This window comes from Neoarthrinium moseri (assembly GCF_022829205.1).
Source record: "Neoarthrinium moseri strain CBS 164.80 chromosome Unknown scaffold33_Wmoseri_CBS_16480, whole genome shotgun sequence".
In the NCBI taxonomy this organism is placed as follows: domain Eukaryota; kingdom Fungi; phylum Ascomycota; class Sordariomycetes; order Amphisphaeriales; family Apiosporaceae; genus Neoarthrinium; species Neoarthrinium moseri.
The window spans coordinates 1-22803 of record NW_026055147.1 but is presented as its reverse complement, the minus strand read 5'-3'; the positions used below and the strand labels follow the sequence as shown (position 1 = coordinate 22803).

Sequence of the window (22803 nt, the reverse complement as noted above, 5' to 3'; positions counted from 1 at the left end):
TGGCGACCTTACAGATTTTGAGGAACACACGCGCAGATCTAAGACTCGCTACTGGGTGGCATTAAATATCTTAGAAGCCGAAAGTTGCCGGATACACTCAGCTCTTGTATGATTTAGACACCTATGAACACACAGTGTGCCGTGTCTGGTGGCACATCATTACTATATATGGTACATCTTCTTGATATTTACAGACCTCATTTCGTCAAACATGCAGTCAAGGGCCTCTTGCGCTCAGGCTAGCAAAGGCATCCGGACTATGACGGCCATTGTTCCAGGCCATCTCAAAGCCGAGGGTCATGCTTTCCCGGCTTCTCGCACCCCCAGAGGGCACAGGATTGCCAACGGTAGCGAATGGCCCTGCTGGAGGAGACGCCCCTCCATTCAAAAAGGGGTTCTTATTTCCAGCCAGCGGAGTAGACGCACTCCGCTGGGGAGAAGCTTGCGGTGCTACTTGCTGTGTTGCCGGCTGGCTGACGGCGCCGTGTGTCGTGTTCTGATCCTGTGGTTGCATTGGGCTTGGCGCCATCGACGGGTAGTTGTAGAGAGCCAGAATGGACGCCTTATCTCTCGGTGCCTGGTAAGGTGATGTAGCCTGCGGCGAGAGTTGATATTGCGGCTGCTGCTGCTGCTGCTGCTGTTGGGGTTGGAAGAATGCCTGGTCGTAGGACTGTGACTGTTGAGTCGGCTGGGGCTGATACTGTTGGGCCGGCTGGGGCTGATACTGTTGAGCAGGTTGGCTCATGCCGAAGAAGGGGTTGTTCCCGCTTGGCGACTGTGGCGTGCCGTAGAAGTTCTGCTGAGACTGCTCCGGAATTTGATTCAAGGATGGAGACGCAATCCGCGTGGGAGACTTCATGAAGGGGTTGTTTCCAAGGCCTCCCTGATTTGGCAGCTGCGACGTGTTGAGCGAAAGGGGTTGCTGTGCCGTAGGAGCCTGCAGGAATGGATTGTAGCTCTGCTGAGTCGGCTGCTGCTGGAATGGCTGTGTATATGTATGATTACTATTAAATGCGATCGAGCCAAAGTTCTGATTCTGGGGTAAAGGCGGAGTCATGGACTGCTGATAGATTGGTTGCTGGAGCGGCTGGGGGGCCGGCAAACCTCCCGTGTGATGCGGGAACAGTTGCTGCTGTGGTTGGGGTGCGAGGGATAAGTTTTGCATGGACCCGTTCAAGGCGAACTCAGAATGCTGCGATGGTGCTCCAAACGGGTTCATCGAGTAGAATGGATTCGTGTTTGGCAAGGTGCCTGTCGACTGCGATGATTGCGGCGGGGCCGGAGAGATATCCCACGGGTTGTTCGACGTCGCCGGGCTGTGGGCGGTCGAGGGACTGGCCCTGGACAAGCCGGCTGTTGTCGGTGTTGCTGGTGCAGGGCTCAAAGACCTGGGCGTTGGAAAGGCGTTTGGTGGCGGAAGAGAGCTTTCTCTGCGTGGTGCCAATGAGGCTGAAGGGCTGTTCCCTTCTCCCAGCCGTACGAGAGCCTCTATAGTCTTTTCAAGGTTGCCATTGACGCCTTTCAGAACCATGGCATTGCGCTTGTCGTCCATGAAGCCCATATCCCTCAACTGCGTCAACTTCCGCGCCGTATCCTCCACGCTGTCGCTCTGGACGCTCGCGCCAAAAACCTTGGACGGCTTGTTCCTCAGCTCTCGCGGGTTTCGCGGCTCTTCAACCGGTGTGGGGGTCTTTTTGGAGCGGAATGACAGCGGGAATGTAGAGCTCGTCTTGGCCTTGGAAAAGAACTTGCCGCCGGTCTTGGGGGGCAAAGGGGGCGGGGTCCCTTCATCCGACTCAACACTGCGGCCGGTGTGATGTCGTGCTGCGCCGTTAGGGGTCGCCGCCCGCTGCATGTACTTGGAGCGAATGAAGCGTTCCATGGCTGAGTCGGCCTCATCTGCATCCACGGGGACGGGGGGGTGCTTGTTGTCGGGGTTATATATCTTGTTCGAGGCTATGTTGCCAACGCGCTTCATGTTCTACGCAAGAAAGTCAGCCAGGGTGAAGACCAGGTACTTGATGGACAGATAGCATACCTCGACCTGCTCATTAGTCCAGCCGTCCATGCTCAACGACTTGACCTTGGAAATATGCGTGCCGAGCTTGCGATGAATGGCGGCGCATCGCATACAAAGGAAGATGCCCAACTAGAAAGGTCCACGTCAGTTCTGCTGCAGAGGCTAGGATCCCTCCCGGTTGGTTTGTTTGTTTACGTACGCTCCATGATGCCCAAGCTAAGAAGAAATGCAAGTTAGCTTTCAGTCTATCCAATACCAGCGGCCGAGGTCACTGCCAAGACGGGAAACACACCTGGATTTCTGGCATGGCAGTCGGCGCAAGTCTGGTTGCCAACCACGCTGTGCACGAGATCTTGTAGAGCCTTCTCATTGCGCGCCTGCTGGCGCTTGCTCATCAACGAAGACATGCTTGCGTTCCTTCCCGAGCAAGACCTTTGGCCTGCCGACGAGGGGCCGATCGTTCGCGCAGCCGTGTGTTTGGGCGGGATCCAGACGTCCGTCTAGCCCGCGTAGCTGGCGTTTGCGAAAACGTCCGGAGAGATCGAAGGGCTCGCTCGCGGGTGTGCAGCGGAGTCGGGATGAGGTCAGAGGGCTTATGTCGTCGCGGGATATAGGACAGGGGCAAAAAGGAGTGTAGTCCGTGGGAGGCGTTGCTATGGCCAAACGAAACCGTTCAAAACGAGTCTTGTATTAATCGGCGGCACGCTTGCGGGTCTGAGTCCCTCCGGTGCAATCGGCACAGAAGAACGGAAGCTCGATTGGTTCCCTCCTTGTCGGGCGGCGCGGCGATTCTCCAAGGTTGTGAGGCGAGGTCGCGTTGAATTGGTGCTCACGCGTGGTGTTCCCCCTCGGTATTCGGGCTTAAGTGGAAGGTTGGGCTGAGAGATTACGATGGGTAAATCCTAGGAGATCCAACGGGGCTAGAAAGAGAGGGAATGAGAGACGACCACACACGACATGGACCAGGCGGGGGGAATGAAAGGAGAGGAAAGCTTCCAGACAAGAGAAGAACGACAGAATCCCAATCACGGTCCCATTGCCTCGTGGGATGGGATAGGAAAGGCAGGATAGGATAGCACTGCACTGGACAGGGTAGAAAAAAAGACGGGCCTCGATTCAGTCGATCGTCCAAGCATGGAAGCGACCAAAGGACGCCCATTCTAACCATTCTAACCCTCTGGCCGTCTGCATCCCTTCTCACAGTGAGTGACCTTAGCCGACCAGGACCCATGGACCCTAGGCAAACCTGGAAAGGGGGCAGCCAGGGCGGGCCAGGGTGCAGCCACACAGCCCACACCTCGCTATAAGTCCCCACTGGTCACCGCACTAAGTCCCGCCGGCGCTCCCACCCGCGATCGCTGGGCTTGTCAAATCGTTAACGCTCCCCCGACCTGCGAGTCATTCGTTGCGGGACAAAGCACGAGATGGGAGGGGACTTTTTCGGCTGCTGTTGCTACAAGTTCTGGCTCTTGGTCCGCATATGCGGGAGCTGTTGAACCAGCCTGCTACCCTCTCAAAGCCGCTGCAGTGAACTGACCGCGACTAAATGCCATGATCGCGCATGGAAACCACTGACGGCACACGTGCAAACGGTTTCGCAGGTGGCATGTAACCGTGGAGGGCCGTGTCCCTTGTCGCTTTGCTTGTTTGGTTGTGCTCGTGGCCGGCAGGGATCATGGTGGGACATCAGGCATGGCAAGGTTCAGCCGCCTCTGGGGAATTAGGTACGTAGGGGGCCCGGACGTGAGACGATGCTTTTTCGTGAGTTTTCTCGTGAGAAGCTTCAAGCAAACCCTCTCATCCTCATCAACAAGCATTGCTCACCCAGAAACGGTTCGATGTGTTCGAGTCTTTTGATGCCTAGTAAGGACATACAGCCCGCCGAATAAGGGTAGAGATCTCTTATCCAGAGACTATTCCCTGAAGACGCTCAAGCTAACTTACTGGTCACTTCAAGCTAAGCTATGAATGGAGCTGGCTGAACCGGGGACTATTCCTTAGAGATGTAAAATACACGAGTTACATGTGCGCCAGTGGGAAGACCAGTGTAGGGTCACGGAGAGCATCACGCCATGGACAGAATTGACTAGTCAATCACACCTGTCAATCGCCTTGTTTCTCGTCAACTGATACATCCAGACCTGTCTTCCCGCAGGACATATCTCTCCGTCCATCCGTGCATCGCGACTCGTAATCTTGCATCGACTCGCTTCATGTTGGTCCGCTGCGGACCCCTAGTTCCTCGCCAGCCTGCGGCACAGGATTGACAAATCAAACAGCGGCAGGTCTGGCGTCCTTGTGTCACCAACATCGCTCTCCCCCTTGCATGAGGACCCCGGCTGCCTACTTCTGAAGGTAAATGCCAAGGTGGTGAAAGTTGACTGTATACCCAGGTGCTACCGCCTCCTTCTGCATAGCCCTGGACAAGTGTGACGAACCAATGTGCCGGCAATGGGCCATGCGGTGAAATGTGAACCACAAACATTTTGCCAATGCTGGTAGCCCTCTCCTATGTATCCTATATGCGTGCTCCGTGTGCACCGTAGATCTCGCCCTGCGACAATGGGGCACGTTTGCCTTGATAGCGGTTTATAGCACCTTCAAGGTTGCTAGTTAGCTGCTGCTTACCTCATCCGACGACGCAAACAAACTACCTGGTCCTTCCTTCCCCATGGGTTAGGGCTTATCAGTGGACCATCGTCCAACTCCCACCACTCCGCGCTCTCCGGTCGGAGCCGCTGGTTGGGTCGTACAGATATGGCGTCAAGATCAGACTTTCTGCTTACGCTGTTGTTCGTGCCATTTGTTTCCCATCTTCAACGTTCGTTGGGTTGCGAAAAGACATAAGTTTCTGGCACCGGTCTATGTGACGAACATCACGAAGAGACACCTAGGCGCGAAGGTGTACATTTCGCCCACTCTTTCACACTATATTTCCGCGATCACTACATCGTATGTCTCGATCGTCTCAAGGGACATAAGGACAGGCTCAGACGTAATCCACTCTTCCATCAGACATCCATCTGCTGGCTCACCCTTATCGGCATCTCTCCGTCAGAAATCATGGCCGCTCCGTCGATTCATGCATCACTGAAGCCTAGCTTTGCCCCGTCTCCTGGCACCACGGAGCCCAAAGCTATCCAAGATGTCATCTCGGCACTCTCGATGATCCCGCACATAGAGGGAGGCTACTTTGCAGAAACCGATCGGGACCGCCTCATTATCCCCTCGCCCTTTCCCCAGGACACGTCTTACTCCTCGGAAGCCGCCCAATTGGTTCCCCAGCGCGAAGGGTTTGATCCTCGCTATCGAAATGCTAGCACAACCATCTACTATCTTCTGACGCCCTCGAGTCCGCAAGGCAATTTCCATCGCAACCGTGCCAGGACTGTACACACGCTACACCGTGGACGTGGCGTATATGTTTTGATCCACGCCGACGAGGACGGCGATCAAGAGGGCCGTAAAAGGATAGAGTCGTTCGTGGTAGGACCGGATGTTAGCAAAGGAGAGCGTCTGCAATGGATCGTCGAGGGCGGCAAGTACAAGGCAAGCTTCTTACTGCCTGACGCCCGTTCTGACGGCGAAAGCGAGGGGCTCTTGATCACTGAGACGGTAGTGCCAGGCTTCGAGTACTGCGATCATGATTTCCTGAGGAGGGGAGGACTAGAGAAGCTAGTTGGGAAGGAGCAGGCTGAAAACTTGAGCTGGTTGGTGCGAAACGATTGAGATATACGGCCAAAAGCGACAGGGACAACCGACATAAACGTGATAAAAACTGAAAGCTTATATATCGTGTCTCGGATTTGGAAAGTTGTGTCGTGACTCCACGTTGGATGGCACAGTGGTTCATGGTTCAACGTTGTGTGGTGGCGTATGTGCAACTCTCCGTGTTTAACGCCAAAGGGTGGTGCGCAAAACCTCAGTCATTCAGCTCACACCAATCTTATCTGTTCCCTTGGATAGTATCCATTCCAACAATCCGTCAACTTGGGGACAGGAGGGAGAGCTGGCCGGGAAACTCCATGAAACGGCACAGAAAGGTGAGGTCCTAAGACCAGAAAGCTTGACAGCTGGGTTGCTGTTGAATTTTCGAGGAACTGGAGAGGATGGGCGCGAAATATTGAAGCCGTGGCGGAGGCAAATGTATAATATCGATGAAGAAATATGGGTATACGTCGTTAAGTCGTTATCAGGTGCGCCGGAAGGAAGCCAGGAATTCTGCTATGTATGATCCGAACCAGCCCATCTGAAACGATGCCACGAGACATGTACTATATACCACCGCGTGATTGGAAGAATCGATCAGCGTAGGGACAAAGCTTGATACTGAAATCCGTTGTTAGGCTCGGGTTCATAACTGTAATCGACAGGAGGTTGGATCAGAGCCGGGGTATGCTGTGTTGTCATACAACCAGGTTCTCAGGTTCCAAGTCGCTGGGACTGTATCAATCAGGTGGTGCTGTCTGGATTTCTGTCAAAGTCCTTTCCATGCAGGTTACGGGGCACCGCCCATAGTCGCATCCCCCGAGCCTTGTGCCGAGGTCTGTAATTCATTCGGGAATGGCTTGCGGCCCCAAACGATGAAGAACTTATGATACGCGTGAACCCTGGAGTCTGAAATGGCCGTTCTCACGGGGACTAACATCATCTGCGCCAGTTTCAGTCATTGCTGCACATCGAAGTTGGAAGTATACGCAGTAGTAGCAACCACATAGGCGAGACTAACCTGAATTTGGTTCTGATTCAAGCCTCGAACTCTGTGAAGGGGTCCGACAGACACAGCATGAATCCCGGTGATCAGGTTATGCTCCCACATCTTTCCTAGTTGTTTGTACTGCCGATTTCTCGGCCATCCATTGATCGGTATCTTGTACGTGACCTCTTCAACATCCACGAAGCCGACTTCTCTCATAACTTGCTTGAATTTGTGGGCAAGCTTGAGTGGTCGGCCGATAGCAGCCGAGGCATCTTCAAGGTCGTCAAAATGCACCTTCAGTTCAAAGTCGTCTGGCATCGTGTCGTCATCACACAGGATCGTACATTGAATTTCTTGGGCCTCGAACCAGCCACCCGGCGCAAGGCGATCGTATGACTTTTGTAAAATGTCTTCTTTGAGATCTTGCCAAGCCCCAACCGTCATGCGAGTGTGGATGTAATCGAACGTTTCGTTTTGCGCGTACCACTGCCAATCCTCACGACTACTTAATGTTAGCACACGTGAGGCACGAAACCCTTTGAGCATATGATTTGCACATGGTGGGCCAAAGTTCCTTTGAGGCGCCTAAAGTAACCACAAATGCGCAGCTTACCTATCTTCAACATAGAAATGGACATTTTCTGGGACATCTCGCGGTTGCACTGGCGATAAGTCCGTGCCGCTTATGTTCGCAGAAGGAAATTCGTCTCCCATCTCGATACACCCTGAAGCGCAAAATATAGATCAGCTCCTTGGTTCGGAATAACAGAGGTCTCCTGCATAATTCGTGAAGGCTCATGCTGTTTAAATTGTGTCTTCAACCTCTCAGCTCCCAGAGAGTCGACTAGAGCCTTCAAAGCATTTGCATGGCCATGCGACTGGGTTCGGTCGACTTACATTGGCCTGTACCCGTGCCTATATCCAGTACGTTTCTTGGGGGTTTCTCTTGACTCCAGGGCGCGAAATATAATTTGCCGCCCATCACGTGTTTGAGGACAACATATTGATAGTCCTGGCGGTCAAGCTCCTGTTCATCGTTGGGATACATGTATGCTGTCCGGTGTAAGTAAGCCATTGCATGGAAATACCAATCCTCACAGGTGCAATTCCTCAACATACATCCATCTTTGTAGGCATGAAAGGTTCTGCCATTTTCTACCCGGTATTTCGAGATGCTACTGGTTATTGAATGCGTGTCTCTACACATACGTCAATACCAGGAAATTGAGTATTGGAGTTTACGGGAGCAACTGACGGGCTTTCTAGTCTCGACCCGTTTGGCTTCAGCTCCGATTAGCATATATCCATGTCTCGAACAATGGGTCTTGTCCTACATCGGCCTCAATACGAAAAGAGGCGGTGACTCTATCGTCGACATGTTGTTGAAAGGTAAACTCATAGTTCATCAGACTGACGCCGTCCAGCGGGGGCGCGACTGCTCCGCTAGCTTGGGGTGGTGCATCCCGGCGACTTGAGTTGTCCGTGGCAGGCCGTTCACTGCTGCTTTGATTCTCAGGGGAAGACATGCCGATTGCCATCCGAAGAGGGGGAAGGCAAATTTGGTGTGGACTAGGACTTCAGACAAGTTGCTGTTGTAGTATAGCCCAATGTTAACAATTTGGGAAAAAGAAGAAAGAGACTGAGGTAAGTGTAGCAGAGATCTCCGGTCAAGATCCTCGCCCGTGGCGGATTGGGTTTGGGTGAGAGACCTAGGAGCGAACCCTCGAACCTAAACTCGCTGAAAAACCAACCCAAGTATTACACCACAGGAGCTGGTATGTCTACCCGTTGGCTGAATGGGGTGACTCCGCCTTACGTGTCAGCTTCGAAGGCCGCTTGTGTATACCTCGTCGAGGCACAGCATGGGGGAGAATAAAGAAGAAGCGGGCGCTGATCCAGAGCCTTGGGATTTGGGCCGACCCAGGACAGCGGTTTGGGGTGTACTGCAGATATGCGAGGCTCCGCGGGTCCCCTGAAAGACAGGCGCGCCCCGATCTAGTGCTGCGGCGGCGTGTGATTGGGAGGGTTTTGTTTGAAGGAACAGTAAGACACGAGCGAATCCGTCAGCTTGGAACGGCGGGCGGGATTGCTTTTGGCTTGCATGAACTAACGAAAAGGCGGAGCGAGGAATATCAGACAGCCTTCGTTGCATGAGGATGGCTCGAGTGGATGGAAATTGCTCGACCGACCTTGCCACATCTGCTGCTGCTGGTGCCCGCAGGCAAAGGCGCTCTGGTCTCGTCCGAGTCGTCCCATGCGCCCCCGGCCGCTGCATGGCAGCGAAGCGACGGGTTGACGGGCGGGCGGGCGCCAGGCCGTGCAGCAGCGGTTGTCAGAAAGCAAGCAGCGCTACCTTAGGTTATTTGGCGACCCTGGTTACCTGTGCCATCCCAGCACAGCGGAACACAATCTTTTGACTTCTCTCCACACAACCCGCTCTTCTGGGGCCCTGATACCCTCCGGGTTGGCACCGGTCTGGTCCCTCGAGTGCTCGCCAGAGGCCCACGACGACCCTGGACACGATGCGGATGCGCTGGTCCTGCAAGCTGGAATGAAGACAGACAGACCCCCGGCGACGTATCCTTCCTGTTTAGTACCATCGGCTATTGCAGATTCGGCCGTCCTTGCGAGACCCGATGCCGCAGACGGGACTGAGGTAACGTCTCTTTTCTGCCCAGATCCACGCCAGATGGCAGCATTTGAAAGGGTAGGAACAACTTTGGAGGCCCGGGGTTTGACTTGCTCAGTGGCACGCAGCCAAGCAAAGCCCGAACAAACCCACCTTGCACTCCCGTCTTGACACGCAACACAGTACCTAGGTATGGCCGGATAGTAGCTATGTAGATAAGGTGTCTACATGGTATTGCATAATCATCTCCCTCCCGTCTCTGCGGTAGCGACCTTGTACAGCACTGCCCCGGCTTGTCTCCCATGCATCTGTAGCTTACCCCAAGTAAGACGGCGTGACTAGCTCGAGAGTTATCAATTGTGACCCTGACCGAGAGTCTGATTGCGTATATGCCAACGCATGCTAAGCTGCCGTGCCGGCCGAAGCGTGTTAGTCCAGCGGAGTCGCTTTTCTCAGAAATGATCATTCGCAGCCAGGGGAGCATCCAAACAACGCTAAAGCATGCCTTCCGCAAGCTAAGGCGATGGGGATTACCACTCCCTCGGGATCGCGAGCGTCGACAGCTTCGGGCAGTGGTGACATAGATTCTAATTAGTCTAGTCGTGGAAGCACAATGGCTCGGGATGATTCTTTCTATCGGATGTCGCGCTATATGTTTGTAAGGAGAGATGGCACACGCAGGCCCTCCATATAGGTTGAAGAGAAAACGGCCGCTCCTTACGATTGATTGCCCCTTCCCAGCAGCATATGATCGAAGAACCTTTGCGTGCCACGCACCACGGGTAGGCTTGGTTGTATAGCTATGGTCAGCTAACTACATGGAAAAGCTGAGGCACTTAGCAAAAACATGATGGGGCTACACGGCAGCAGACCAAGCCAGATTGCAGCCAGATCGGGGGTATCACGACATCTCATCCACCGTCCAACAAGTTTGCGTCTCCACACAACGGCCTGGCCGCTGTCTCTTGAGTATGCAGCTCTGCTCCAGTTTTCCCGCCCAAAACGCCCACGCCACGATTTGCTGGTCATGAGACAACAGCTGCCTGATCTATCTCGAGTCTCAGATTCCCGAGAACCGGCAGGCCAGGTGTCTTGGTCCTTGACTCAAGGGAAGACGAACCGGGCAACGACGGGGACTAGGTTGTGAGCTTGCAGAACCACACGATGCCTGCCCCCTGGTTCGGTATACCAAGCCTGAAGCGTTGCATTTGGATAACCCAAATATAGTACGCGAGCAGAGCACGCATTCTAATGGCGGGCCGCGTCGCAGCACGACATGAGAGTCCGCAGCAAACATGGAATTTTCTGAGCCAGTGGGCCATGCATACCTACCTTAGGTTTGTACTACGAAACATGTATAGTATATCATGACTCGAATGAAGGTACGTGGCCGGGGGGCCAAGAGGTCTGGGGGAGTGAGGGGAGGTCGGCGACTCGGCATTGCTTCACCCAGAAGTATGGTTGACCTGCCCAGGGGTCCGAGGATGGCCCAATTGAAGCAAACGGCTCCGAGGGACCCTGCTCCCGGCCGTGCTGCTCAGAATGTTCTCCAGCGGCACAGCAAACCAATTGTCCGGGTACCTTGCCCTGACGAGCAGCGCATGCCCGCACCGTCGCACACGTCTGCGTCAGGCTCTACAAATACATGTCACTGACGATTGACTGCATCTTGTTCCCATACCACAGTGCCATTTGTTCCTGCAGTTCCTTGTTTGCGGTATCGTAGTTTCACCGCCTCAACTCGACGCCTGAATTTGACCGTTAGCAGGGACAGTAACACCTCATACTCTTAGCCGATAAGCCTATCCCAGTCTCCAGTAACTTATCACGTAATAGCATCTGAAAGCCTGCGGAGTTTCCAGTCATCACTGCTGTGGGCAATGCCTGTGCGCGCCGTCCAACTGTCAGGATGGGCCTAGATTGCTCGCAAGAGGAAGCTGCTACTTGAGAACTACTGTTGTTAGAGCGATTACAGCTCCACTTGGACTCCTTTGAAACTGATCCATATTCGAATCCTACGAATATGGGAAACAGTATGCGATCGATAACTAACGATAGCTTCAAGAAGAGAACGTTAAATATTCGATCTTTTCTAAAATGTTATCTTTCTCTGAAGAAATCCTTACCTGTCCTTACCATCTGTGAAGCCTGCGTCTTGCAATCCGTCCTCCTGGTTTCTCCCCACGGCACTCGAGCCGAAGGACCCAGAAATTCGGAAGCGCACGCACAGCTTGGCTTGCGGGTGAGCAGCAAAAAGTGATTGACTTACAGGTCCATGAAGTGCCTTGCATGCAAACCCCCAACCGGCGTATGTGTACCACTCTGAGCTTCGTTCTCAATACAACATTTCTTTAAGACTCATCGAGCCATCTTCACAGTGGTAGTCAAAAGTACCATACATACACTTCAAGATAGCCTCTCTACGCCGCTTCCAGGCATAGAGTTTGCAGCGCCGTTTAGGCTGGCTGATCATCCGCCCTTCCCCCCCAATAGATTTCACAGAGAGCTGGAAAATTTCCGGTCGCTCAAGGCACTCGCTCCGCAACCAATCCTCGTCGCGGGTTAGCCTGAACCGGCAACCCCTCCCCAGAACCATTGCGCTGGGATTTCTCCCCCACCCCTTGTCTAGCCTTCAGGCCTCTGCCAGGCGGGCCAGGGCGGTTGGCGAGTTACACGACGCTTACGGAACCGTCTCTACCACATAGTAGAGACAGCTTGGCGGACATAGGCTACTATCCCGTCCGTGCTTGACACCCCCTGTAGCGGTATAGGGGCGCTCGGCTCCAACGTCTAGAATGGCCGATTTCATGGAGGAGGCCTATCGTCGGATCAGAAGCTCGGTCTCCGTGTCTTCTGCCGAACCTGCATCTACTCTGCCTAAACTTGGGCAACTGGATGCGGCCCGTACCTCGCTGCCAAAATTGTCTGACGGGAACTACCTGAACGGAACAGGCCAACAGAAGACTCTCGACCACCTGCTCAATGATATCGCGCCTGCGCTGAACGGCCAGAACCTCTCGGGCAGATATCATGGCTTCGTCACTGGATCAACATTGCCCATAGCAGAGGTGGCGGACAACATTGTCAGTGCCTACGACCAGAATGTGCAAGTACATCTACCGACACAGACAATTGCGACCGAGGTCGAGGATGCCGCGCTGAAGATGTTGATCGGGCTTCTCGAACTGGGCGATGTAGCGGACTGGGAAGGCAGGACTTTCACCACCGGTGCTACAGCAAGCAACATTCTCGGCTTGGCTTGTGGAAGGGAGGCTGTAATCCAGGCCAGGCTGCCAAAGGGAGCTGACGGTGTGGGCGAACTCGGCTTGCTAGGCGCGTGTGCCCAAGCAGGTATCCGGGACGTGCAAGTCCTGACTAGTATGGGACACAGCTCACTATCCAAAGCCGCGTCCATCGTGGGACTTGGGCGAAAGTCGGTGAAGGAGCTGCCTCACAGCGACCATGAGCCGTGGAGACTTGACTTGCACGCGGTGGAAAGGGAACTCAAGCGGCAAGGCATCGCCAGCATTATTGCCCTCAGCGCTGGGGAGGTCAACACTGGCAGGTTCGCCCTGACAGGGGTCGAGGAGATGCAGAAGCTGAGGGATTTGGCCGACCGCTACGGTGCCTGGATCCACGTGGATGGAGCGTTTGGGATCTTCGCACGCGCCCTCCCCGTAGACCCCGAGTTCTCGCGGCTGAAAGCCTATGCCGCAGGCCTCGAGTTGGCCGACAGCATCACGGTGGACGGGCACAAGCTACTCAACGTGCCTTACGACAACGGCATCTTCTTCACCCGCAAGGCGTCGGTACTCACGAGTGTCTGCCAGAATCCAAACGCTGCGTATCTGTCCGGTGGCGCCTCGGATATTCAAAGCCCCCTTAATGTCGGCATCGAGAACTCACGGCGCTTCCGCGCTCTGCCAGTCTACGCCGTCCTGCTGAGTGAGGGCAGGGAGGGTATTGCACACATGCTGGCGCGGATGGTACGGCTGGCTCGCGGCATCGCCCAGGCCATCAAGGACTCGCCGGACTACGTGCTTCTCGCGAGCGAAGCAGCCAGCATCGAGGACACACACATCACACACATCATCGTGCTCTTTCGCGCCAAGGACGAACGGTTGAATGATGTCCTCGTGGAGACCATCAATAGTGGCGGCCTCTGGTACGTAGGCGGCACGAAGTGGAAGGGGCAGAAGGCCGTCCGAGTCGCCGTTGCGAGCTGGAGAGTCAACGTTGAGGAGGACCTGGCGGCCGTGAAGCAGTACTTGGCATCGATAGCTCAGCAACATAAGTCTGGCTGAAAAAAAAAAAATTTGCATCATCATCGGTAAGAGGAAAAGGAAAGGCCATTATAAAGAAAATAGACAGAACGAACATAGAACATATCTCGCTTGATACAGAGCATGGCATGAGTAGCTTGTAATTATAATTGTTTCTGACCAACTGCCCATGTTTGAGTATCTAGAGGTGCATTCAGCGGACCGATGTCCAGATATTGTGAAAACGCGGACGTCCAGGTTGTCTTGTAGGTTCACTACAACCCCGGGCATCTTGTTCTCGCTATGCTTCCTGCCTTCGCTGCCGGCCTTCCACACGAGATCTGGCCATGGTCGTTTTATGGAAGGCATAGGGGAGCCAAACCGGACTTCAGTGATAAAGCTCCCATTGCTGTTCCGAGGAAGGGCCTTTAAGATTGCGAGGTTTGACGCACCGGCGAGCCGACTTTGATATAGTGATGTGCCGCTTCTTATCTCGATGAGATCCCGCAATTTCCCGGCCACAACCCAGTACTTCATCCCCAGGCATCGCGGACGGTCCCGTTGCCCACGTTCGTCCAGGGTAACACTTCCAACCCATCCGACCTGGTCAGCGTCCCGAGGGGGGAATGAAAAGTCTATCCCTAATTCTTCGTCCCGTGTGCTTGCGCGCCCGGGTGTGTGTTCATCTTTGCAAAGCCGCTGCATCATTCTCCTCTCGTCATCATCGACGTCCTCCCTCCTCCGACGGATCCCTCTCGCCTCAGCCAAACTTGCGGCTGCCGCCCTTCTTGGCCGCGTCGGCGCCGGGGTCCTTCTTGCCGCTCTTGTTGCGGCCCTTGCCGATCATCTCGAGGTGGCCGGCGCGCTCGCCTAGCAGGCGCTCGGTGCGCGCCGCCAGCCCGGACGAGAACTTCTTCTGGATCCGGTCGGCGCTGCTGGCCTTCTTGGGCTTGGCCACGCGCGCCCCCTTCTTGGTCTTGCCCGCGCTGTTGGCCGTCGGCGCCTTCACCGGCTTGGCCCGGGGCTTGACTGTGCCTTGTGCCATTTCTTCTTCTTCGCTTCTCTTATTCGCGGGATTCGAGGTTCGCGGGGCGACAGGTTAAGTCGGCTTGGTCGCACGTCCGACAGTAGTTTGAATATGTCAGGAACTTCACGTGGAGTTGGTCGAGCTTCAGCAGCGGTGTAGCCAAATGTTGACGACGGGCAGAAAAAAGTATGGGCTTTCCTTTGGTCTGGGCGGCAAAATCTCTGCCCCACGGCGGGGCGGTTCCGCCCAGACCTACCAAGAGAACCCCGGGGCTCTCCCCCTGCTCCCCTATACGCTTGGCACTAAATTCAACTGTCCATAGTCTTTCGCTTGACGACGTACGCAGTCTAACAAATTCTACTGCGTGAACATGGGGCGCGCAAATCTTGTCACGGTATCTTTGATCCACACAAATGTGTTGGAGGTTTTTGTATCGAAACGGAACTCGCTTCTAGAACTAAGTGATTACATACCTATCTTCCCTATGTCAAGTGGAAGATGGAAAGCAAAATCGACATTGCAAAGAGAGGTTGTGCTTGGTATCAGCAGGTATATATCCCGAACAAAACAGAAAAGAAAATAAAGAAGACGAAGTGTCCAAAACGAGAGACCCCAATTGTTTGTTTCTCCCCAAACGCCGATATCACCACGCTTGCTCTATGCACCGTAGCCTATGCTCGTAACCGACAACGCCAGTGCTTAAAACCAAAAAGAAAACAGAGAGGTTGATAATGTACAGTTGCGTCCTCCGATGTCTACACGAGAGTTGGAAGAGAGGAAGTCTAGGGGGGGTGTCTTTCATCATCGCGTATAGCCCCTGCAAGATTATAGTACGTTGCCCTTTTCGTGGCTAGTGAATAAAATAAAGATAGACGGATTAAAAGCGACTCGCCGGTTAGCGAGAACAAAAAAGAATAATGATTGAATGATGAGCATGCTTGGACCCTTGTAGATTTCGTGTTTACTGCACATTCAGAAACAGGTCATCTCCGCGCCGGGTAGGCGTCAGTTTGGGCTGCCATGTGGGTGTGGCAGGCAGTCCTCTCGGGGACATCATCGCCGCCATCTCCGGGCTCAGCAGCCCGGCCGACCCCGAAGGGCCGCCCTGACGTTTCCATGGCCCTGCGGCAGCGGCTCTGCGCTGGTTGTTCTCCAGTGACAGGGCAGCCGCTCTCTCGTTCCCGAGCCGCTTCGCGAGCAGCGAGCTGGCGGTCGACGACGTCGTAACGGCACTCGTGGGGGAGATGTAAGAGGAGATGTGTGCTCGCGGCGGAGGCAGATTGTTCGTATCTAGCCGTGGCATATTCTGCCGCGAAAGCCGCTTTTCAGAGCGTGCGGGCACGTTCGGAGGCGGGGATGGGAACTTCGGGATCGGGGCGCGCGTAGGAGAGAATCCGGAGCCTGAAGGCGGTTGCACCATATAACCCTGGTTGGATCTCTCCGCTGGCTGCATGCTCCGTCTCGGGTTCAGAGGCGGTGGATAGGCTGACGGAGAGCCGCGGACTGGCATCACTGCCCCGAGTGTTGGACTTGGTTGGCCAGGCGGTGAAGCAGCAAAGTTCGGTCGTTGAGGTGGCGGAACCAGCCGGATTGTCGCTGGGTCTAGCCTGCCGGGTATCTTTGGGTACTTGACAGGAGAGCGCCCGGTGGGAGTTCGAGGGGACTCCACTACCGGCGACAAGACTGACAAATGCCCTGGCTCTGCCTCAACTGGGGGATCGTCGTCGTACGGTCCGCCAAAGGACGATGAGGTAGCGATGGTTGTTGCCGAATCCATCGACGCCTTGGAGTTTGATCGACCTTGCCGGGGCCCGTAGTTCCTGTTCGGCACCGGTGCCAGTGTACGGCCTGGCGGACGCACGGCACTAGCCTGCGAGTATAGGCTTGAACTTCGTGACATGTTCGGCTCTACCCCTGTCTTCGCCAGAGCAGGCTGCGGTCTCGCAAGATAGGAGGAAGACGCAGCTGATATGGCGGCAGCCATTGCGACAGCGGCCTCCTCTTGCTTTTCTATTGGCGACTTGGTCAAGGGGGTGTATGTGTCTAACTCAGCTACTTCCGTGACCTGCGCCACTTGTGACTGGCGGTTGTTGTTACTTAACACCCAGTTACCCCATTTATCGGCAACGTAGTAGGCATTTGCAGACTGGGGGTCAGGGGGTGGAGGTCGCCAGACCTGTGCTCCTTCGGCCGCCTCGGTGTCGAGGTCTGCGAACGCTGTCATGTTCGTCATCGTGCTTGTCCTGTCAGTCTGAGGTTGTGACGACTGGGGCCGGAGGGCCGGATGAATAGCGTTCGGGATGTTCAGGGTGAGATTAGGCTTCACGGGCCGCAGTGGCTTGGGTGGAAGTAGCTTGGAGGCGCGCCGCTCGACTCTCGGTGACGATTGTTTCGGCGCCACCTCACTACGCGGCCTGGAGATAGCTAAGCCGATAGTGCTGCGGTCGACGTTGTAATATTCACTCGGGGCAGGCGGAACAGGCGGTTCCTCCCGAGTTGGCTGCCGGAGAATAGGTGGTGAGATGTGGAATATTCTGCTGATTCTTGCCACGACACCGCCGCCAGCACCCCCTCCTCCACCTACTCCAAAGCTGCTCTTTTCGTCCATCGGGAAGAAACCCTCAGTATCCATATCTGGATACTTCCGTCTTCGGGCCCGGCGGGCGAGGCATATCGCTAATAATGCCAGCACAATGGCTCCGGCAACACCAACAGAGACTCCAACTATCTGTGGGGTCCCAAGTCTCGCTGGAGCAGGCTGGCTTGACTCGGTAGTTTGTGGACTGGCGGTGACTGTCGGGCTAGTCGTACTTGATGATGTTTTGGCGGGTGTTGTCGTTCCCGGGGTCACTGTCATGAAGGTGGTTGGCGGGTTCGTCGCTGTCTCCAGTGTGGAAGACGACGTAGTGCTCACGACAATCCCGGAAGTAGTCGGTGGAATCCTGCTCGGCTCTATCACTATGATGATCGCGGTTGCGCTGGATGTTTGAATTTCCAGGGAGGCCGTGAGTGTTGGGTGAGTGGGAGTCACCGCACTTGGTTGACCCGAGCACACGTTATAGGCGTTCGAAGCCAAGGCGGCTATTGCTTACAGATGACATGTCAGTGATTGATAGTATGTGTAGGTCCATGAACAACGAACCATTGTTATTGCTGGCCTGGCAAGAGTAGTTGAGTCCTACAACACAAGTCATGGCTCCCTCTCCCAGCGTAAAACCCGCTTTAGATTGATGAGAGCAAAGGCATTGGAGCGTGGGTGTAGTCCCACAAGCCTTGAAGAAGGTGTCATCGTTGATGAAGGACGTCAGGCAGCTCTGAGCGCACGAGGGGATAAACGGGCTTGTGGCTCCGGGGAGGGTTATGTCGTACGCTTTGACGAGCGATATTGAGGCCCATACGAATAACTGTTGGAGCAGAGGCTTGGAGGCCATTCTATGAAACATCTAGACAGGATGGTTAACGATTTGATCTTCGCTGTCCATCATCTCGTGCTGTGCTGTAGGGGCCATATGCTGTGCCACTGTCATCACCAATTGTGCGAATGGTGAGATAGAAAAGGAGTCACCGAAGGAATATGAGTGACACAAGAGTCCTGATTTCCAAACGCCCTGATGATATGAAGGGAGGCCGCCTAATCGATGGGGAACAATCCTGGCCGGATTAATGGGACTCACCTAGGAAATGGAGATTGGGTCTATAAGAGACGGCCAGCATCTCATCATGGTGGTCTAGCACAGCCAACGGACGAAATGCAAGGATTGCTATGCGCAGCCGGACAACATAGGAGAGCTGAAGGAGACAGATAGAGACGGGGAGAGAAGGAGAAGAAGGAGAAACGGGGCGACAGAGGAAACAAGCATCAACCGTAAACCGAAAGGGCAAGGCACGAACAAGACGAGAAGGAAACTTTTGTTACAGATGACAATTTTCCATAGTCAGCATAGGGGCGAGAAAAAGATTAGGGGGGGCCAGATGAGAGGCCGGGACTTCATGGCCCTATGTAATAAAGGCGGCTCGCGCAACAGCCCATCACTCTCTGCAGCTTTGGACCCCTTGCCCGGGCGACTAAGCTGGGCCAGGTCGTAAATAACATTGGCGGACGCAGCGAAGTAGTCCCCCGGATGTCACGCCGTGCCGCCAACTAGCAGCGCATCGCAGAGTGCGACCCGCAGCCCGGCAGGAACAGACTTGCGTCATGGCGAAGTCTGCGGGCGGGCGTTATACCGCACAGCAAAGGAGAGAGACGTCTTGTCTCTCGTCGGCCCTGTAAGCAGATCCGCCGAACCTAAAAGAGGACAGAGTGGGCGGTCGTCGGGATGCGTGATTGGACAGAGCCGGAATTTGCGGCGTCCTGAGTGGTCAGACCGGGTACATGGCCCTCCCCAAAAGGTTCGTGAGAATGACAGCGGCTGGTCAGCAAGAATAGGCATCGGTCGTAAGATGGCGAGGGCTGTGTTCCAAACGATTGGGTGTGGCACCCAATTTGCGCGCGCCTAACCCAGGGGACTCTTTTTGGGGTTTGACCGTTTTACCTGCGAGGGCGCTTAAAAAAGGTACGCAGCTGCAGGTATCTATTTCGACCAATCGAGGCTGTGTTCAGCCCGGCCGAGTTGCCGACTGCGACGATGTGAATGCTGTGATGTCTTCTCACCTGTTTCGTGCCTTGCGAGGCGCAGATTACTGGATGTGACTCGCACTGCATCTGGGGCCGGATCCCTGTGTTACTGCACTTTGAGGTCATGGTGAAGCATTGTATACCAACGAAGCACAACTAGTACTAGGGCAGCATGCGTAAACGCACGGGCTGTCTGTATTTTCCTGGAGGCGGCAACTTATTCGTGGAGACAACGTCTACTTCAATATTTCCCGGTGCATGGGTTAATGCCCTCGGTCACGAGTGCAAGCACTCGCCACTGAGGCTGACCAAGTGGCCTCGGAGGAGCGACTTTGTGCGACTATATCATCCCGCGGAGGGGCATGAGCCCAAACAAAGGAAGGGAATGACTCGGTCGCTGGCAATACTTGGCGTAACCCGCTGCCATCTGATGTTGGTTGGTAGGGCACTCGTCTGTATACATGTTGGCATTTTCTGCAGCAGTGCGCAGTCGCAGGCAGGGTTGTTTCTTGAGCGGAAAGGCGCATGCATGCGTTGCCGCAGTTGGGGGTTGCGCAAAAACACGGCGGCTTTTCATTGGTGGTATCATGATCCTCAAGTCTATCTACATTGCATGCTCTCAACTCTCCTGTCCAGCCCCTTTCGGTACAACCTTTTCCTGCAAATTGACCATTTCAGCACAGCTAACAAGCGAACTGTCCCTGTTCGGCAATATCATAACACCGTGGCATCGTGTGAATGGCATTGGTGCATACATGGACAGCACCCATCAGATCACTGCGGCCTCTCCAAGCCGATCTCCATGCCTTCGAGACAGGCAGGCATACATCCTCTGGACAACCTAGACCATCTGCTACTTGGCACTAGGGTTGAAGCCAGCTTGGGCCCGGCTAGACTTGATGACACGTTGGACTTCGGTCTCCGTCAAATCCCAATCATCCGGCACCAGTCGGATCAGATCAATCTCGTACTGCTCAGAAATGGTCTGCAGAGCGCGGAAGCTCTTCTCGTCGAAGATGAAGGTAATACTGACACCGACACGGCCGAAGCGACCGGTACGTCCGATACGGTGCAGGTAGGTCTCGGGATCGGGCTCCCGCTCGCCAGGGCCCTTCATGGGGACGTCATAGTTGATGACCATGGACACGGTCGACACATCAATACCTCGGGCAAGGACATTGGTGGTGATGAGAACCTTGGTGCGGCCCGACCGGAACTCGTCCAACAGCGCATCGCGCTCGTGGCCCTCCAAGGCACCGTGAAGAGCAGTCACCTTGTGGCCGTCGGCCGTCATGCGCTGCTGGATCTGATCGGCACTCTCTCGAGTCTAGAATCTGATTGTTAGTCGTAGTCCTCCTCACAAATACGTAGGCGAGGTCTTACCCTGACGAAGATGATGGAAGATCCAATGGTCAAGAGGCCGTACAGTTTGCACAGAATGTCATACTTGTCAGATTCGGATGGGCAATCCATGAACATCTGCGAGATGCCCTTGACCGTGAGCTCCTGCACCTTGAGCTTGATCTGGTTGGCAGTGGGTGCGAACTTGGCAGCGTACTTCAGCACGTTCTCGGGGAAGGTGGCCGAGAACAGCAGGATTTGCACACTCTTAGGCAGCATACTGAGCACGCGGATTAGTGACGTTCCGGTGTGAAGCACGAGAGCTCATCCTTTCAACTCACCCCTTGACTCGTGCACACTGTTCACCCAAGCCCTGCTGGCCCAGCATGTTGTCGGCCTCGTCAATAACGAGCACCTTCAGCTGAGAGACGTCAAGCTGCCGTCTTCGGATCAGGTCCATCACCGTGCCAGGCGTTGCGCAAACCACGCTGCCCTTGACAGGCTGGCCTCGCTCGATGACACCTGGTATCGCGGCTTCCACAACCAGATCCTGGCAGAATTGGCCGATAATCTGTACAACTCCCTGGATCTGGCGAGCCAACTCACGACTGGGGGCCAGGATGAGGGCTTGTGGCTGGTGTGGCTTAGTCAGGTCGAGGCGTGCCAGCACGGTGGTGACGAAGGCTGCCGTCTTGCCGGTGCCTGACTGCGATTGAGCGATCATGTTCTGGGGCGGGTCGGCCAACATCAGAGGCAGAGCCTTCTCTTGGACCTTGGAGGGCTTAACGAAACCCATTGCCGTAAGTCCCTTCAATACGGATTCGGGTCTGTTGGTGAAAGGGTCAGCTGGCTTCGCCGTAGTGGAGAGCCCCGGAGAGCGAACCGCTGGTTCCAGGAAGCTTACAATCCGAGCTGATCAAATGTCAGGGCCGAGCCCAAGGGGTGGTCTGCATTCTGCTGGATCTCGTTCAGCGAGACCTCGACGTCGTATTCGACGTCTTGCAGGCCAGATCCACCTGCGAGCTCCCCGGCGCTATCGGTCTGAGCTGCCTCGAGACTGCCAGCTTCTTGAGCGGGAGCAGCCGCGGGAGCGCTGTCGTCCGGGTTGGTGATGCGACTTGCAAGATCGGCCATGATGAAGGCGATTGTGCGCGACAAGGAGAGGCTTTGCGACTGTAAGGATGAAAGGGCAGGTAGTCAATCGTGATGGCGAGGCTCAGAGTAGGAAGCTGGATGGGCCTCGGAATAGCGGTCGAGGAGGTCGAGGTGAAGGAGTCAGGAGACCTGCAAAGTCGCAAAGCTGTCAGGCATTGGTGGGCTCAAGATGTGTGTCAACAATCGGGGGCAGCCCTACCAGCTTCAGAAAGGGACAATGGCTGCCTCTGCTCCTTGATGTTGGGCCCTGGTCTCGCGTTGGGTCAAGTAAGGTGTGATGGAGGAGCGTCAGCCTTGGGGTTAGGATGGATCAGATGGAAACTCGCGGCCCGCCTGCCATGGAATTTTGGTGGGGTTGCTTCTCCTTGGAGGGGTAACACCAAAAGCAAGAGACAGCCGCGCGATCACCCTTGGAACCCTGCCCACCTGGGAAGGGGGCTTGGGGCTGGGGCGCCAGTAACTTACTGTGTAGGGAGCTGGCCCCCGGCGCGCGGCAGGGGTACGTTGGGAGGTGTGCGCAAGCCTGAGCATTGGAGCTGATGGCGGGGCCAAACTTGACCTTTTTTGCCAACAGGAGAAGCTGTTGCGCACCAGCTGCGTCTTGTCGAAACGTGATTTGACCGTGACTTATATAATATAGTCGGAGAGGCTCTACTATCTACCTCAGTGCTTGTACTCACATTCCGTTCTTAGTTGAGCTTGCCCTGCTCTGTATGCAGATGTTTAGGGGGAAGTGTCTGGTTTGGCCTTCCCTGGCGATCTATCAAGCGCGAAGTAAGACTGACTTCGTTCTCTGGCGCAGGGCAGAGAATGTCCAATGGCCTGCTTCCAGTGGAACGAAACATCTCACATTACTGAGAATCACTTGGAACGAGGTGCTCTTCCCACAAAGATGCTAAACAAGGGTGGGCGGTCTGATACAAGTGAATATATCATCTGAGATCTCTTTCCAAGACTGCACGCGGGACTTGGCCACGGAACGTTGTGGTTTTTTTTTTTTTTTTTTTTTTTTTTTTTTTTTTTTTTTTTTTTTTTTTTTTTTTTTTTTTTTTTTT

General features: G+C 54.8%; 7 protein-coding genes across 7 annotated transcripts; 2 read left to right on the top strand and 5 right to left on the bottom strand.

Moving 5' to 3' along the window:
• Positions 1 to 217: 217 nt before the first annotated feature.
• Positions 218 to 2427, bottom strand: JN550_008060 (uncharacterized protein; the record flags this gene model as incomplete). The annotated part of the gene is made up of 4 exons (XM_049319981.1): positions 218 to 1981; positions 2039 to 2149; positions 2220 to 2236; positions 2313 to 2427. 4 exons carry the CDS (start codon positions 2425 to 2427, stop codon positions 218 to 220), a joined length of 2007 nt encoding a protein of 668 aa, XP_049169847.1.
• A 2656-nt stretch (positions 2428 to 5083) lies between these two features.
• On the top strand, positions 5084 to 5749 carry JN550_008059 (uncharacterized protein; the record flags this gene model as incomplete). Its single annotated transcript, XM_049319980.1, has 1 exon — positions 5084 to 5749. The coding sequence occupies one exon, from the start codon at positions 5084 to 5086 to the stop codon at positions 5747 to 5749; it is 666 nt and encodes a 221-aa protein (XP_049169846.1).
• A 769-nt stretch (positions 5750 to 6518) lies between these two features.
• Positions 6519 to 8245, bottom strand: JN550_008058 (uncharacterized protein; the record flags this gene model as incomplete). Its single annotated transcript, XM_049319979.1, has 7 exons — positions 6519 to 6671; positions 6750 to 7221; positions 7333 to 7444; positions 7617 to 7772; positions 7839 to 7918; positions 7975 to 8000; positions 8054 to 8245. 7 exons carry the CDS (start codon positions 8243 to 8245, stop codon positions 6519 to 6521), a joined length of 1191 nt encoding a protein of 396 aa, XP_049169845.1.
• Positions 8246 to 12143: 3898 nt separating this feature from the next.
• Positions 12144 to 13652, top strand: JN550_008057 (uncharacterized protein; the record flags this gene model as incomplete). Its single annotated transcript, XM_049319976.1, has 1 exon — positions 12144 to 13652. The coding sequence occupies one exon, from the start codon at positions 12144 to 12146 to the stop codon at positions 13650 to 13652; it is 1509 nt and encodes a 502-aa protein (XP_049169844.1).
• Positions 13653 to 14370: 718 nt separating this feature from the next.
• On the bottom strand, positions 14371 to 14655 carry JN550_008056 (uncharacterized protein; the record flags this gene model as incomplete). Its single annotated transcript, XM_049319975.1, has 1 exon — positions 14371 to 14655. One exon carries the CDS (start codon positions 14653 to 14655, stop codon positions 14371 to 14373), a length of 285 nt encoding a protein of 94 aa, XP_049169843.1.
• A 943-nt stretch (positions 14656 to 15598) lies between these two features.
• On the bottom strand, positions 15599 to 18068 carry JN550_008055 (uncharacterized protein; the record flags this gene model as incomplete). The annotated part of the gene is made up of 3 exons (XM_049319974.1): positions 15599 to 17724; positions 17780 to 17857; positions 17906 to 18068. 3 exons carry the CDS (start codon positions 18066 to 18068, stop codon positions 15599 to 15601), a joined length of 2367 nt encoding a protein of 788 aa, XP_049169842.1.
• Positions 18069 to 20105: 2037 nt separating this feature from the next.
• JN550_008054 (uncharacterized protein) lies at positions 20106 to 21727 on the bottom strand (the record flags this gene model as incomplete). Its single annotated transcript, XM_049319973.1, has 4 exons — positions 20106 to 20579; positions 20636 to 20873; positions 20935 to 21420; positions 21498 to 21727. The coding sequence occupies 4 exons, from the start codon at positions 21725 to 21727 to the stop codon at positions 20106 to 20108; spliced, it is 1428 nt and encodes a 475-aa protein (XP_049169841.1).
• Between the last annotated feature and the right edge of the window lie 1076 nt (positions 21728 to 22803).